Genomic DNA, 16,230 nt, shown 5'->3' with positions numbered 1-16,230 from the left:
CACTGAATCAAGTGAACAAAGTTGGACCTTCCCTCCTGCATTCTTGTTAACAATAAATATCCTTAAGTTTAAGGTCCTGTTGGTCAGGACCTTAAACTGTTTCCCAAACTAGCAGAGGAGTGTCCTATATTTTCATATTGTGATGAAAACTATAAATTCACTTATTAACATTTCAGAATTTAAAACTTCAGAAAACCAATAGGGAAAGTAAGAGATTTTTAGTTTTTCACTGCATATAATGCTGTATTTAAATACTTTTACAAACATGAAATGGTTTATAACATTAAACAGAATTTTTTTTAACTTAAAAAGACAAATAATAGGAAAAATTGATCCATACCCGTACCTTTCCGTGTGTTCTCCGTTACATCTACCCCAAACTGGATAATGTCACCAGAAAGAATTTCACATGGTGGACTTTCTTCAGAGCCTCGACTCAATCTCTGGCTATTTATAAAGGTACCGTTACTACTTTTAGTGTCTTGGAGATAAAACTGCAAAAAAAAAGGGGGGGGGACAAAGATTAATACTAATCCTTCCAAACCTACTTTAAGAAAAAGGACTTCCACCTTTGCAAACTACTACAGGTGGATTTCTTCCCCCATCAATTCAAACCACTTGTTCCAGCTAAGACTTTCCTTTAATATATAGGAAATTAGAACCTGGAAACCAAGTGATTTAAAATCCAGCTAGACAAAATGGTGCAATCACTTTAGAAAACAGTTAAAGTCCTCAAAATGTTAAACAAGAAGTTAGCATATGACCTAGGAATTCTACTCTGAGGTATATATGCAAGGGAACTGAAAAACTATGTGCTCACAAAAACTTGTACATTAACTTCATAGCAGCATTATTTGTAATAGCTCCAAAGTGAAAACAACCTGAAATGAATGTCCATCAACTGATGAACAGGTAAACAAAATTCAATGTATTTGTATTATATTACATTATTTAGCAATATAAAGTAATGAAGTACTTACTGATTCATGCTACAGCATGGATGAACTTTAAAAATAAAATAGTTGCAAAAGACCATGTATTATATAATTTCATTTATATGAAATATCCAGAATAAGCAAACCCATAGAGACAAAAAGCACATTTGTGGTTGCAAGGGGTTGAGATACGAGGGAAAGAAGGGTAAAGGGGCAGGAGACTGGTGATGGAGAGTGATGGTGGAAAATGATTGTTAATGGGTACAAGGTTTCTTTTGTGGGTGACTAAAATGTTCTAAAAACTAAATAACAGTGATGGTTACATAGCTTTGTGAATATACTAAAAACCAGTGAATTGTATATTTTAAAAAGGGAATTTTTAAAAAAAATATTTTTATTTATTTGACAGAGAGAAAGCACACGCAAGCACACAAACAGAGGGAGGGGCAGAGAGAGAAGCAGACTGCTGGCTGAGCAAGGAGCCCAATCCCGGGCTGGATCCCAGAACCCAGGGATCATGATCTGAGCCAAAGGCAGACACTTAACAGGCTGAGCCACCCAGGCGCCCATGGGTGTTAAGGGTGAATTTTATAGTATGTGCATTATATCTCAATAAAGCTGTTATTTTTAAGAAAATCCAGCTAGACAAAATTCTAATTCTACCTTTCCATCTCATTCTTTTTAATCTTGTTCCTAGGATATCTGAGTTAAAACAAAGGAAGTGTTTTATTCCACAGGCAAGGACAATTGGTTTTAGGTAACACCTATAATTAATAGCTATTAATATTAATAGCTTTAATAGCTAACTAATATACTTGGTATCACAAATGGCCTATCTTCAGCAAATTCTTTGTAATAAAGCAGATTAGAGACACTAGGAACTACAATACTGGAATCAGCTACGAAGCTACTGTTTCCTGGTCTCCTAAACCTGCCTTTCAACACTCGGGTAACTTCCCTCTTTAAAAAGAGAAGGTGGGGGGCACCTAGGTGGCTCAGTGGGCTAAGCCTCTGCCTTCAGCTCAGGTCATGATCTCAGGGTCCTGAGATCAAGCCCCGCATTGGGCTCTCTGCTAGGCGGGGAGCCTGCTTCCCCCTCTCTCTCTGCCTGACTCTCTGCCTACTTGTGATCTCTCTCTGTCAAATAAATAAAATCTTAAAAAAAAAAAAAAGAGAGAGAGAGAGAGAAGGGGTAGAAAGAGGCATAGAAAACCTACTTATGTATCACCTACCTATTCTAAAAGAAGTCAGGAACAGTTGGGATCATGCACAACAGACTTACTAGAAAGAGAACCACCAATAAAAAGTGATGTACCTTTCTTTTTGCATTTTTCTACACTCTCCAGCCCTACTTATTCTAGCAACAGATTTTCACTGAATTCCTAAGGAAGAATGTAAAGAAGAAAACTAGTATTTATTAAAATATATGTTACGCTACCAGACCCTCATTTAATCTTAACATTAAAGCTATGATACAAATATTATTTCCGTTTGTAAATGAGGAAAATGAGGCACAGGCAGATATCTGTGGTCAGGAGGTCACAGAGGTAAGAGCAAGGATTCACGTAATAGAATTGAAAGGGCCATTATTCCCCGATTACTTCACACTGACCTTTATGTTTCATTTATCCTTCACTCTTCCCACAAACTCTTTTCCAAAAGAAACAGAGCAAAAGAATATACATCTTGAAGAAAATATGAAAATGGCATTTCTTTTCATTAGTTCCTAGATGACAATTTAAAGGCCACCAGGCTGTCCATAAAGGACTTATTCTCTGTTTATAATTCAGAAGAAACCAACTGTTACTTTGGCTAGCAGTTTGTATAATTAAAGACCATTAATGATGAAAATTGTGTTGATATTTTACAAGTCCATTTGAAATTTACAGGTCTTACCATTTCACACCAAGAAGGAGAGGCACAGGTAATAAATACACTCAAGTAGGAACACTTACTCTCACAATTTTTTCCTACCCTGGAACCTACTGTTATACTGTATAGGGGAATTTGGTTTTTATTTCTTAATGAACATATTCATGGGAAATGTGGCAATATCTGGATTCTGGCTTGGTCATTTGTAGTACTACATGCCTTGACAAGACAAATAAAGGGGTTATACTAAATTTACAGTGTTTTTCCAACTTCACATTCTATCTAATCCATTAGTGAGTTATGAAGTCATTTCGTAGTCTGTGGCTAGCATTTTGATTTTAAACTTTAAAAAGAATAGAATATAAATAAGACTAGGGATGCCTGGGTGGCTCAATGGGTTAAGCCTCTGCCTTTGGCTCAGGTCATGATCCCAGTGTCCCGGGATCAAGTCTGGCATTGGGCTCCCTGCTCAGTGGGGAGCTCTGCCAATCCTCCAGCTTGTGTGCTCTCGCTTTCTGTCTGACAAATAAATAAATAAAATCTTAAAAAAAATAAGAATATATGAAATGAGTTTCAGTACTGTTAGCCAACTCTGGAAAACAAAAAGGTGTGTATGTATGTGTGCATGTGTTTCAACACCTCTTACATAGCTCTTACATAACCACAAATTTTCAAATTAAAAAAATACAAAGTCCATAGTAACCCACATTCTTTTCATTCTGACACATCTGTATCACTGTCCAAAGCATGGCCTCCATTTAGCATGAACCTAACATTTATGGTACTTGCTCACCCTTTCTCTACTCTCAACCTGCTAATGGCTTCCAAACACCTTAGAATAAAACCTAAAGTTTTCATGATTATAGCCTATAAGGCTCTACATGACCTTGCTTTTGATTCCCCCTTCAAATTCATTAATTTCCACTACCTTCTACCCTTATTTCTCTCAGCCACACTAACCACTTCTCATGTGCCTGAGCCTCTGCACTTGTGTATAGCTGGACCACACTAGTCCTCTTCTCTGCAAAACTATTTTCAATTGATATGATTTGACTTTCTGTCCATGGCTGTCTTGAAAGATATTAAAAGTCATGTTTCTGCATCTTCTATGAAACAATCTGCTATTATTCAGTATAAACTGTACAGAAGCTAGTCTATCTACAGGTTAGGTTCCTGAAGGTATAAAGAAGTCAATTTGTTTGCAAGGGACTGTGCTTGCAGTCACTGGATGCATTTCCCAATAAGTAGATATGTTAGCTGGTCCTTCAACACTTTTAAATCAGATATATTTTTCTCCTCTATGATGATAAATCTTCTTCTATAAGGCTGCTACTACTGCTTCTTTTCCTTAAAAGAGTTTTGGCTACTCTAAAATTTCTTTTCAAATACTGTTGAAGTTTTTTTTGTTGTTTTTTTGGGGGGGGAGGGGAGAGATTTTATTAATTTATTTGACAGAGAGAGGGAGAGAGAGAACACACACAGGAGGAGTGCGAGAGGAGTGGGAGAGTGAGCAGGCAGCCTGATGTTGGGCTCAATCCCAGGACCCTGGGATCATGACCTGAGCTGAAGCCAGATGCTTAACAAATGAGCCAACCCAGAAGCCCCTCTTGTTGAAGTTTTAACTATCTTTATTTCCTAGTAGAGTAAGGAATGGCCAAGTAGCTCTAGTGTTTGCCCTGGCCAACAGGCATTCACTTTAAGCAGGTCTTTTAAGTAGCCCTGAATTTATAAAACCCTCTGTAACCCTCTGTGACCAAAGCTCAATTTACACTGTTTTCAGACTTAATCTCTGATTAACCCCTTGTTTTTCCCTAAATAAATGTTAAGCTCCCAGAAATCTGACTCTGATGGTTGTCCCTGAACTAAAAGGTTCTCCCTGCCCCATCACTTTCCCCATCTCTTGTTGATTCTGATTACCTTCAATGACACTGGCACTACGCTCCACATGTTACATAATTTGCTCTTTGGCCTTCAGAAAGTTCTGGTTGTTCATTCCATAAACAAATACATTTTGCATCACTTTCAACTTTGCTAAAATCTGTAAATACTTTCATTTCCACTATAATGATAGACTTTAAAAAAAATATTTTATTTATTTGACAGACAGAGATCACAAGCAGACAAAGAGGCAAGCAGAGAGAGAGGAGGAAGCAGGCTCCCTGCAGAGCAGAGAGCCCGATGCAGGGCTTGAAACCAGAACTCTGAGACCATGACCTGAGCCAAAGGCCTAGGCTTTAACCCACTGAGCCACCCAGGAGCCCCGATAGACTTTTTAACAAAGATTTTATTTATTTATTTGAGATAGAAGGCGAGTAAGAGTGAGAGAGAGAGAGCACAAACATGAGGAACATCAGGCAGAGGGAGAAGCAGACTCCCTGCCGAGCAGGAAGCCTGATGTGAGGCTTGATCCCAGGACTCTGGGATCTTGACGTGAGCCGAAGGCCGATGCTTAATGCACTGAGCCACTCAAGCGCCCCAATAAACTATTTCCTTCTAACCTTTTCCACACTCATAGGTTTTGTAATATCCAAACACATTTGAACTAAAACTTCAGAACAAAGCACTATATAGTTGACAAGCCATAGCCCAGGGGCCAGAAACTCTAAGCCCACACAGAGGAGTTTTTAAAATGTGAACACAGAATGGATTATGGCTTCTAGATGGCAGATGCTATATCACAGAGTTTTAATCTGCCTGAATAACCACCTAAAATCAAGCAGACTGACTAAAATAGCAAAATCAAAATCCCACAGATAGTATTTGTAACAAAAGTGGGTTACAAGGTATCTACGTGAACCTCAAAATAAAAGTGAGTGAAGAAAACATCAACAGCCACCAGACATACACGAAACCAGCACCTGCACAGGAGGGTGTGTAGAGAAGCAATGGCGCATTTTAGGGACTCAAAGAGAACATCAAAATAGTCATTAGGTATTCACTGGACAGTGTGATGGCCAATTTGAGAAGAGAAGTTGAAAACGGAAAAAGTTTAGCTCAATGCAGTAATAAGTGAGCATAAGTTAAGTTCTGAAAAAGATTGGAGCAGTCGGAGTCATAGAAATTCTTAGACTCAATCTATCAGCAAAAACTGCCTTCCAAGATAGGGCTACACAGTGAGGGAAGTTGTTGGATGTGGAACCAAAACTGACCAAGGCAAGGACAACAGAGACAAAGAAAAGATCCAGATAAAAATGGAGAAGGGAAAAGGAAATTATATGTTTGAATATTTTACAAAACAACAGGAGAGGGAGCTCTGTGACATTAGCAAAGTTCTCCTGAACTATGACCCTCTTTTCTAAAAGTTCAGGGAAACAAATTTCACATAAAAATGAGTAACAAAAAAAAAAAAAGTCCCATCCCATAGTTATTTTAAGGAAAATGAGACTGAAGAACAGAATAACATCCTACAGATAATGAAAGGCAGACCTTGAAAGGAGATCAAAATTATAACATACTATTTCAAAACAAGCTTAGAGATATTAAGAAAATAATTCAAGACATGAAAAAGAAATATAAATCACAATTACAAAACTCCAGAAAATATGAAAGAACTCAAAAGAAAACAAAAAGAATCATTTCAGAAATGAACACAAAATTAGAAGGACACAAGTGACTATAACAATCCATTAAGATAAATAAAAGGTGAAAAGGAAGACATTTTTAAAAATTAAAAAGAAATGAAGTGACATCAGCAAAATGGCTGAGTAGGCAGCTCTAAGCTCCCACTCCCCCACTTCAGAAACATTGAAAAACAAGTAGAAACTGTCAGAACCAACTTTGTTAGAATTAGAACTTTGGAAAATAGTCTTACAGCAACCAATTGAACACTGAATCAGGAAAAACACATTTAAAAACGGTAGGACATCTTTGTGGCATTATTTACCCTTTTTTCATTCCCTTCCCCAGAACAAAAGAAGTCTTGAAGACGTTAGCCTACATTCCTAGTGTGAGATCCTGGTACCTGGTTCCAGAGAGAGCAGAGTAGGCCTAAGTCACAAATTATCTTGTCTAACTGTCCTAATTTGTCTGGGGCTACCTAACAGACTGACCTTTACCTCTATTCAGCCTAACTTGCAATTCACCCAAGCTGGAAAAGCAGAGACTGGCTGAAAAAATGGAACTTATTCCAAGTGGTTCAACATAAGAAAGTCAATCAGTGTATCATACTACATTAATAGAAAAACAAAACCTCACACGATCATATCAAGTGATGCAGAAAAAGCACATGAAAAAACCAACACCCTTTTATGATAACAACAACAAAAAAAAACACTCAGCCAGGATTAGAAAGAAGCTTCCAACATGATAAAGGAAACCCCACAGCTAACTTAATACTCAATGGTGAAAGAGTAAAAGCTTTCTTCCTAAGATCAGGAACATGAAAAGGAAGCCTGCTTTCACCACTGCTATGCAATGCTGTACTGGAAGTTCTAAGAAAAAGAAACAAAAGGCATCCAAATTGGAAAGGAGGAAGTAAGGAGGAAGTATATGTATTCACAGATGACATGATTCTATACATGGAAAAATCCCAAAGAACCCACAAGAAAGCTACTAGAATTAATAAATACAGCAAAGCTGCAGCTTAAAAGACAAACACACACAAACCAGTTATGTTTCTACACATCAGCAATGCACAATCCAGGAAGGAAGTTAAGACAGCAATTCCATTTATAAGAGCACCTAAATAAAACACGTAGGGAGGACACCTGGGTGGCTCAGTCAGTTAGGCGTCTGCCTTTGGCTCATGTCATGATCCCAGGGTGCTGGGATCAAGTCCCGTATCAAACGCCTTGCTCAGTGGGGAGCCTGCCTCTCCTCTGCCTGCCACTCCCACTACTTATGTTCTCTCTCTCTGACAAATAAATAAATAAAATCTTAAATTTTTTTTTTTAAAGCACCTAGGAATAAATTTAACTAAAGAGGTAAAAGACTTACACATTGAGAACTACAAAATATTAAAGAAATACAAAGGCATCCCATGTTCATGGACTGAAAGAGTATTGTTAAGGTGTCAATATTCACCAGTGATCTACAGGTTTAATGCAACCCCTATTAAGATTCAAATCAGCCTTGGGAGCCTGGGTGGCTCAGTTGTCAAAGCTGCCTTCAGCTCAGGTCATGATCCCAGTGTGGTGGTACTGAAGCCCACATCAGGCTCCCTGCTTAGTGGGAAGCCTGCTTCTCTCTCTCCCACTCCCCCTGCTTGTGTTCCCTCTCTCACTGTGTCTCTCTCTATCAAATAAATAAATAAAATCTTGGTGCGCCTGGGTGGCTCAGTGGGTTAAAGCATCTGCCTTTGGCTCTGGTCATGATCCCAGGGTTCTGGGATCGAGCCCCGCATCGGGCTCTCTGCCCGGCAGGGAGCCTGCTTCCCTTCCTCTCTCTCTCTGCCTGCCTCTCTGCCTACTTGTGATCTCTATCAAATAAATTAAAAATAAATAAATAAATACATAAATAAAATCTTTAAAAAAACCCCTCAAATCAGCTTTTTTGCAGAAATGGAAAAGTCAACCCTCAAATTCGTATGGAATCACAAGGGACCCTGAATAGGCAAACAATCTTGAAAGAACAAAGTTGGAGGATCCACATGCTCTGAATTCAAAACTTACTACAAAACTACTGTAATCAAGGAAGTGTCGTACAGGCAAAAGTATAGATGTATTTAAGTAAAAGTAAAATTAAGAGTTCATAAAAAAACACTGTACATCTACATCCAACTGAATATCAACAAAGGTGCCAAAACCATCCAATGGAAAAAGTATAGTTTTTAAATGGACTTGGGACAACTGGATAACCACACATGCAAAAAAAAAAAAAAAAAAAAAGTTACTTTACTATCCCATATACAAAAACTAACTCAAAATGGATCAAAGACTTAAATATAAGAGCTAAAACCATTAAATTCTCTTCATCCTTTATTTCTTCAAAAATTTTTTCATGTTCCATTCTCTCCCTCTCTTTGCCTTCTGGTATTTTCATAATGTGCATGTTGGTACACTTCATGATGTCCTTTAGGTACTGTTTATTTTTCTTCATCTTTTTCTTCTTCTTCTCAGGGTATTTCAATGGCCCTATCTTCAAGTTTTTTTATTCTTTCCTTTGCCTGCTCAAATATGCCACCAAACCTTCCACTGATTTTTATTTTAGCCCTTGTACTTTTTAAAATTTTTATCTTTCTATTGATATTCCCCACTTTTTTACACATAGTTTCCCTAAATTCCTTTATTTCTTTGTCCATGTTTTCCTTCAGCACTCTGCGCATATTTAAAGTAGTTAAACTTTTTGTCTAATAAGTCCATTGTCTGAGCTTCCTCAGAGATTTCTTTTTTCTCTTGTGAATGGGCCATAATTTCTATTTCTCCATATGTTTTGTAATTTTTTTGAAAATTGGACATCTTGAATATTGTAATGTGGTAATTCTAGAAATTAGGTTCTCTCCTCTTTCTAGGGATTGCTATTAATTTGATGAAGGTTACAGCTATCTGTTTAGTAACTTCCAAACTTTTTTGAGTGGGGGCGGGGAACGCAAAGTCTATATTCCTTGTTGTGTGTTGTCGTGGCAGTCTCTGTTCTGTTATTCTGTGGTCAGCCAGAATCCTGACAGAGATTTCCTTAAATGCCAGAATTCAATCAGAAAAAAAAGGGTATTTTGTCTCTTTAAATTCCCTTGGTAGATGCCAGAGAAACCACTTTAGCTGGTGGGGTTTGGAACAATGGCCAGTCTTTGTGCTGGCCCCTCAGTAATCAAAAGCAGCGTCAAAACATATAACCACAATTTCTGAAGGACAAGGAAGTCACATCAGGAACCAGGGTCACCCTACCACTAGCTGCTTGCCACAAGGCTGGAGGATAGAAAATGGTAATCAAACACCAAAATTGTGCAAAACACCAAAATTCTCAAAATATACTAGCCTCTTTCTTTATTAAGTACTCCGCTGGCTGCTGCAAGTGCTTGACTGGGCTGAAAAATTCTAAAATAATTGCTTTGGACAGTTCATGCTAGCTTAATAGCTGTCTTGGTGAAAAAGCAATTTTTGGAGCTCCCTTCTCTGCCATTTTCCATGACATCATTCCCATTAGTTCTACTTCAATCTACAGATCTTTTCTAGGGCCAATTCAAACAAATCCCTAATCTATAATAATAGTTACCATTTATTGACTGTCTGCTATGTGCAGGTACTTCTGATCCTCACAACAATCCTACCAAGTAGATATTACCATTTCCATTTTATAGACTAAGAAACTGAGGCTCAGGTATATTGAGTAGCTTGCCATGGTCTCACAGCTATTGCGGATTTGACATTCTTACTTCTTTAAAATCTTCATGATGTCTTCCTCCTTTCCTACTTAAACACTCTCTGGTCTTTGAGTACAAACTTACGAAATATCACTTTGTTTATGAAGTTTTCCTGAAGCAATTAGAATAATAAGAGAGGAGGGTTGGGAGAAGGAGGGTGGGGTTATGGACATTGGGGAGGGTATGTGCTTTGGTGAGTGCTGTGAAGTGTATAAACCTGGCGATTCACAGACCTATACCCCTGGGGATAAAAATATATGTTTATAAAAAATAAAAAAATTTTAAAAAAGAATAATAAGAATTTATTATTATTATTTATTATTTCATAATTATTATAAATTTCAACTCCACCATTAAGGCAAATCATTTACTTGGCACCTGTCTTGGAGAGAATGCACACCCATAAAATCAAATTAGAACACCTCTACACTGAGAATAAGTTAGCAAAATATGAATTAAGTACCCAAATCCTGAGAGGCTGCTGAAAAGAACAGTTAGGCACAGTTAGTTGCTAAGAAGGCACTTATAAGTAAGGGTGGTGATCTAAAAGAAAGGCAAGGAAAATGAGGAGGTGGAGGAGGAACAGGTATTGCAGTACATTTATATCTAGTTAATGCCCAGCCCCAGAGGGTAAAAAAACCAAACAACGGAATTAGTGGGGAAATATAAGATAAAGTGAAGCTGTAAGAGAGGGCCTTCCATACTGTACAAATAGTTGAGGTTTCTTAAGAGAAGCCACTACTAAAGGATTTGATGCAAATATTGTTTTAGGAAGATTATTCTAACAGCTCTGATAACTTAGCAGCTGTGTGTAGGATGATCTGCAGTGGGAGTAACTAGAAATAGGGAGATCCATGGCACATATTTTTTGTCACCAATAATTTAGTTATTTCTTAGAATACATCATGTATGTTTTATATGAATTTGTTTGTTTCTGTATTTTATATATTTTTTGTTTATATAACCTTTTTGGCTTCCTAATTAGCAAAGAACCACATGTTTCAGAGGCTGAATTTTTTAAGTTGTGCCACTGAAGGGGGAAATAAAAAGTTTTATGTTTTATTTATATACTATAGGAAAACCTATACAAAAGGGGAAAATGTTCTCCAACAAAATGAAATCTCACATGTAAATCAGAATGAACTTGTCCACCCAAAGGTCTTGCAATGTTATGAATCTGCCAAGACTTTTTCCATCTTAAAGTGATATTCCAGACACACACATTGTACAATTTCTTACAGAGACAGCTCACAAAAGAGAAAAAGGAGAAAGAAAAAATATTTCTATCTCTCTACATAGGAACAGAGATAAGACTATGAAGAATAAACATAGAGAAGGTAGGAAGGAAAAAAAAATTTTAATTAAATGAGAACATTATAAAACATATACAAAACGAAGCTAGAATGACTACACCCTTAAATATGCAAATTGTGACAATCCTTCACTGAGAATTCAGGACAAAGCAAATTAGATTTCTGAAGCTCAGCAAGATACAAAATAAATATATCATCATATTAGTTCTGAGAGGTGAGGCTATTGAAAGCCTACACCAAGTTCTAATCCAAAGGAGATTAACCTATTTCCCGAATCCTAAAACTGATAGGTTAACAAGCAAATCCTGATTATTTCCCCCTCTCATGGTTTGTTAATCCCATCAAGACGCATTCAACTTTAAGGTCTCTACTTAAGGTTACTGATATTAAAGAACAGATACTGATCCCAAACTCAATTTTTTAGACCCTAAGAAGCCTCCAATTACTTCATAGAGTATAAAATTTTTTATTTCAATGTTTAAAATAAGTGGGTCTTGGGGCATCTGGGTGGTGCCGCTGGTTAAGCATTAACTCTTGCTTTCACCTCAGGTTATGGTCTCAGGGTCATGAGACTGAGCCCCACATTGGGCTCCGCTGAGCACCGAGTCTGCTTGTCCCTCTCCCTCTGCCCTTCCCTCATGCCAGCTCTCTCTCTAAAATAAATAAATAAAATCTTTAAAAATATATAAAAGTAGGTATTTATAAAAATTACCATGGGTGCCTGGGTGGCTCAGTCAGGTTAGCATCTGCCTTTAGTTCAGGTCCTGATCCCAGGGTCCTGAGATCAAGCCCCACATCCTCCAGTTCCCTGCTCAGTGGGGAGTCTGCTTTTCCCTTACCCTCTGCCCCTCCCGCAACTCCTGCTCATGGTCTCTCTCCTTCTCTCAAATAAATAAAATCTTTTAAAAAAACCCAACATGTATTTTAGCATAGTAGAGATAGAACAATGGGATATTGTGATATTTTAAATATACAATACTCTGACTATACTTTTTAGGTCATTATTTTCCTCAAAAATGTTACTTTAAACATCCTGAGATCAGTTGAAACAACAAAATAATTGCACTCCCACTCTATCTCTAAGAGTTAAAAACCTCCTCATAGAATAACAGCCACAAAAGTAAACCATTGTGATCACATTTGTGGGAAATAATGAACAAGGTCACTAGGTTTAAAAGATGGAGGCTTACATTATTTAATAATGCACACAATAGGCTCAGTCTAAGGACAGCTCACATAATTTATATAGTCACTAAGAGGTTGGGGAGAGGAAGAAACTAAAAAAAGGTTTCCATTAAAGACTGGCAAAATTGGCAAAATACAGGAATCTAGATCTTACTTAGAAATTTAAAAAAAAAAAAAACTGCCCACATAAAACACTTCATTTGGCAAACAAATTAAATGGAAATGTTAAAAGATAAAATAGCGTATCTACTCCCCAAAAGAACATTCCTAGCTTTTTATTTAGATTTTTATCTTATTTAAAGATTTTATTTATTTGTCAGAGAGAGAGAGCACACAAGCAGGGGAGCAACAGAAACCAGATGCAGGATGCCATCCCAGGACCCTGGGATCATGACCTGACCAGAAGGCTGATGCCTAACTGAGTTAGCCACCCAGGCACCCCCATTTATAGCTTTTTTAAATGCTTAATAAGGTAATGAACATAACCACAATGGCTTTTTCCATCCTTTAGGCACAACCACTCAGACTGGCATATAATTTTTTTAAAGATTTGATTTTTAAGTAATCTCTACACCCATTATGGGGTTCAAACTCAAAACCCCAAGATCAAAAGTCACATGCTCTTCCAACTGAGCAGGTGCCTCAGCATAGAATTATAATGTTTAGAACACCTTGGTCTTTAATCATGTCTCTTCATTCTCTTTAAAGATTGTATTTATTTAAGACAGTGCAGAGAGGGAGAGAGAGAGGGAATGTTTGTGAGTGTGAAGTTTACTTTGAAAAGGATCATTGATTTCTTCCACTACATGAAAGGTAACATGTTTATATTCAGAATTCAGCTATATAGAAATTTCAACTACAGAGCAAGGCCAAATAAAGGAGAGTTCACTGCTCAATAGTATCAAAAGAATACCACATATTATAAAATAATCACAAGTTTTTGAGTGCTTACAATGTGCTTGGATAAACTACTTTCCATGCATTCTTTCACTTAATCTTTACAACAATCTTAAGACACATGTTTTATTATTCCGATAGTACAGAATAAATAGAACTTTACACTGATGCTAGAGTTTTTTCCTAAAATGCAAACCTGATCCCTGTTTACAAAAGGGCTGCTGAACCTCTACTGCCTTCAAAATCAAATCCAAGAGCTGTAGTAAGTTTCAAAAAAACATCAATCACTTTAATCTGAACTTCCACTCTCCCTAAAAGTATCAACCATTCCAGGGGCACCTGGCTGGCTTGGTAGAGCATGTGACTTTGATCTAAGAGTAATGAGTTCAAGCCCCACATTAGATGTTGAGCCTACTTTAAAAAAAAAAAAAAGTGTTACCCATTCCAGCCTTGCTTAACTACTAGCAATTCCCCACCCAAGCCCCAAGCCTCCATGTGTTTGCTAATGCTGTTCTTGGACCTCAAGAGCCCTTGCTTCCACCCACTCACACTCTTCACTTGTTAAAAGCCTCCTTTTCTTTCTGATACCCAGTTTAAACACTTTAACAAATAAGATTTCTCTCCCAGATAACATTTCTCACTAAATAAACACCTAGAGACTTAAGGCTTTATTCTAAGTTAAGCAGCTAACTCCCAAAACTTCATGTCCAAATCACACTTGGAATAACACCATTATTCCATCTTTTCTAATCTATAACATTCATTGCCTTTCAGAAAGCTCCCACAGGCAAAAGTCACAAATGGTTTTTTAAAATGTAGAACAAATACATTAAATAATTCATACTCTACATGGAGGCTAAAAAGTTTTGATTTTACACAGGACAGGCCAAACAGTATTACATCCAAATAACAACACGCTATATAAAAGAGAGCATACATTAAAGGTTTGAATTCCACCTCTATCACCTAACTTACTGTGTGACCTTGAGTATTACTTAGTGTTACTTAACCTTTCTGAGCCACCCTTTAGTTATAAAAAGGTACTTATAAAAAATCCTTATTTATATATTGAGGATAATAGAAGTACCTAGCTCAGAGTGTTTGCTGTAAAAGTTAAATTATACTAAGCATGTAAAGTACCAGGCACAGTCCTTTTACATACTAAATGAATGGGAGGAAAAAAATATATATCTATAAAACATTCTCAACCAGCCAGATCAGTTCTGATAATTATAGTTTAATATACAACATTAAATCATATTAAAGCTATAAAAAATAAACAAATAGCAACTATTACGATTTAATTCACAGACTATGCATAAATATGTAGTCATTTTTACTTTCTTTAGCCAAAGGAACTTACACAAGACTTTCCTTTATTGGTTAAAGTTCTTAAAAATAAAGTTCTTTGGGGCACCTGGGAGGCTCAGTGGGGTAAAGCTTCTGCCTTTGGCTCAGGTCATGATCCCAGGGTCCTGGGATGGAGCCCCACGTTGGGCTCTCTGCTCAGCAGGGAGCCTGCTTCCCTTCCTCTCTCTCTGCCTGCTTCTCTGCCTGCTTGTGATTTCTGTCTGTCAAATAAATAAATAAAATCTTTAAAATAAATAAATAAAGTTCTTTGCCAATTAACCAAATAGTAAACAGCTGATAGAGATATAAACAGATCAGTAACAGCTGAACTCTAACACATACAGGTGTTAAAAATAGAATGTCACTGCCTTATTACATGTGAATATTACCATAAATAACCACAACCTGTGCAGAGAAGGAAAGCAGCTAAACCTTTGTCTCACAGCACAAGGTAAAAACATTTTATGAAAAATGCAAAACATATATCACAATATGCATCAGGGAATTTCCTAATCTAAGTTAAATCTAAAGAAAATTACTACTCTCAGGTATACATAAATACATGTAGAAAATATTATATACATTGCAATCTACATATAGTCCAATTAACATTGTGAACTAACTTATGAATAAATCAGTTCCATTTCTAAATACAAGCCCTACTGACTCCTGGCGTTGAGTAACAGGGCTGGAAACACAGTCAAGTCATAGAGTAATGCAAATAAAAGGCTGTAATTCACTCATTTCAAAACTCAAAACTACCAGGGCAGAGAGGTCAGTCTCCCCATTACACCTTTCTATACTATTTTAATTTTCTGTTTAAAAAGAGAGAGGGGAGGTGTCTCAGTCAGTTGAGAGTCTGACTCCTGATCTCAGGGTCATGGGATTGAGCGCCACATTCGGCTCTACGCTCAAGTCGGGAGTCTGCTTGGGAGTCTCTCTCTCTCCCTCTCACTCTGCCCCTCTCCCTGGCATCCCCACCCCACTGCCTCACATTCACTCTCTCAAATAAATAAAAATCTCTTTAAAAAAATAAAATAAAGAGAGAGAGAGAGAAACATGTATAGGAAGGGGTAAATAAGCATGAAACTCCAAAATTCTCAAAGACCTAAAAATCTCAGGAAGATGGGGAATTAACAGAGTGGTCAATATCAGTTTGACAAAAATTAAAACTAGTGTTTTGTTTGACTCTGGCAAGAATGTGGAGAAATAGCAGTCTCAAATACTGGGCATGAGAATATAAACTGCTACAACCTTTTTGGAAAATGATTTAGCAATACCTATGAAGATTTTTAATGCTTATACTCAATTCTACATCCAGAAATCTAACCTATAGAAGCACTGAAATATTCACACACACACTTACAATAGCAAATGCATA

General features: G+C 37.1%; 1 protein-coding gene across 39 annotated transcripts in view; it reads right to left on the bottom strand.

Annotated features, from left to right (window-relative positions):
- SLMAP (sarcolemma associated protein) overlaps positions 1 to 16,230 on the bottom strand; it is a 144,188-nt gene that overhangs the window by 81,799 nt on the left and 46,159 nt on the right. For 23 of the 39 annotated variants that reach the window (XM_059161266.1, XM_059161274.1, XM_059161271.1 and 20 more), the window contains exon 2: positions 347 to 494. In XM_059161266.1, coding sequence (XP_059017249.1) covers positions 347 to 494 — 148 coding nt within the window. Of the gene's footprint in view, positions 1 to 340; positions 495 to 16,230 lie in introns of all 39 variants that reach the window. The other 16 variants (XM_059161267.1, XM_059161265.1, XM_059161283.1 and 13 more) reach the window with 1 other exon arrangement.

This window comes from Mustela lutreola, chromosome 2, assembly GCF_030435805.1.
Source record: "Mustela lutreola isolate mMusLut2 chromosome 2, mMusLut2.pri, whole genome shotgun sequence".
NCBI classification, from domain to species: domain Eukaryota; kingdom Metazoa; phylum Chordata; class Mammalia; order Carnivora; family Mustelidae; genus Mustela; species Mustela lutreola.
This window is presented reverse-complemented; position numbering and strand designations above follow the sequence as displayed.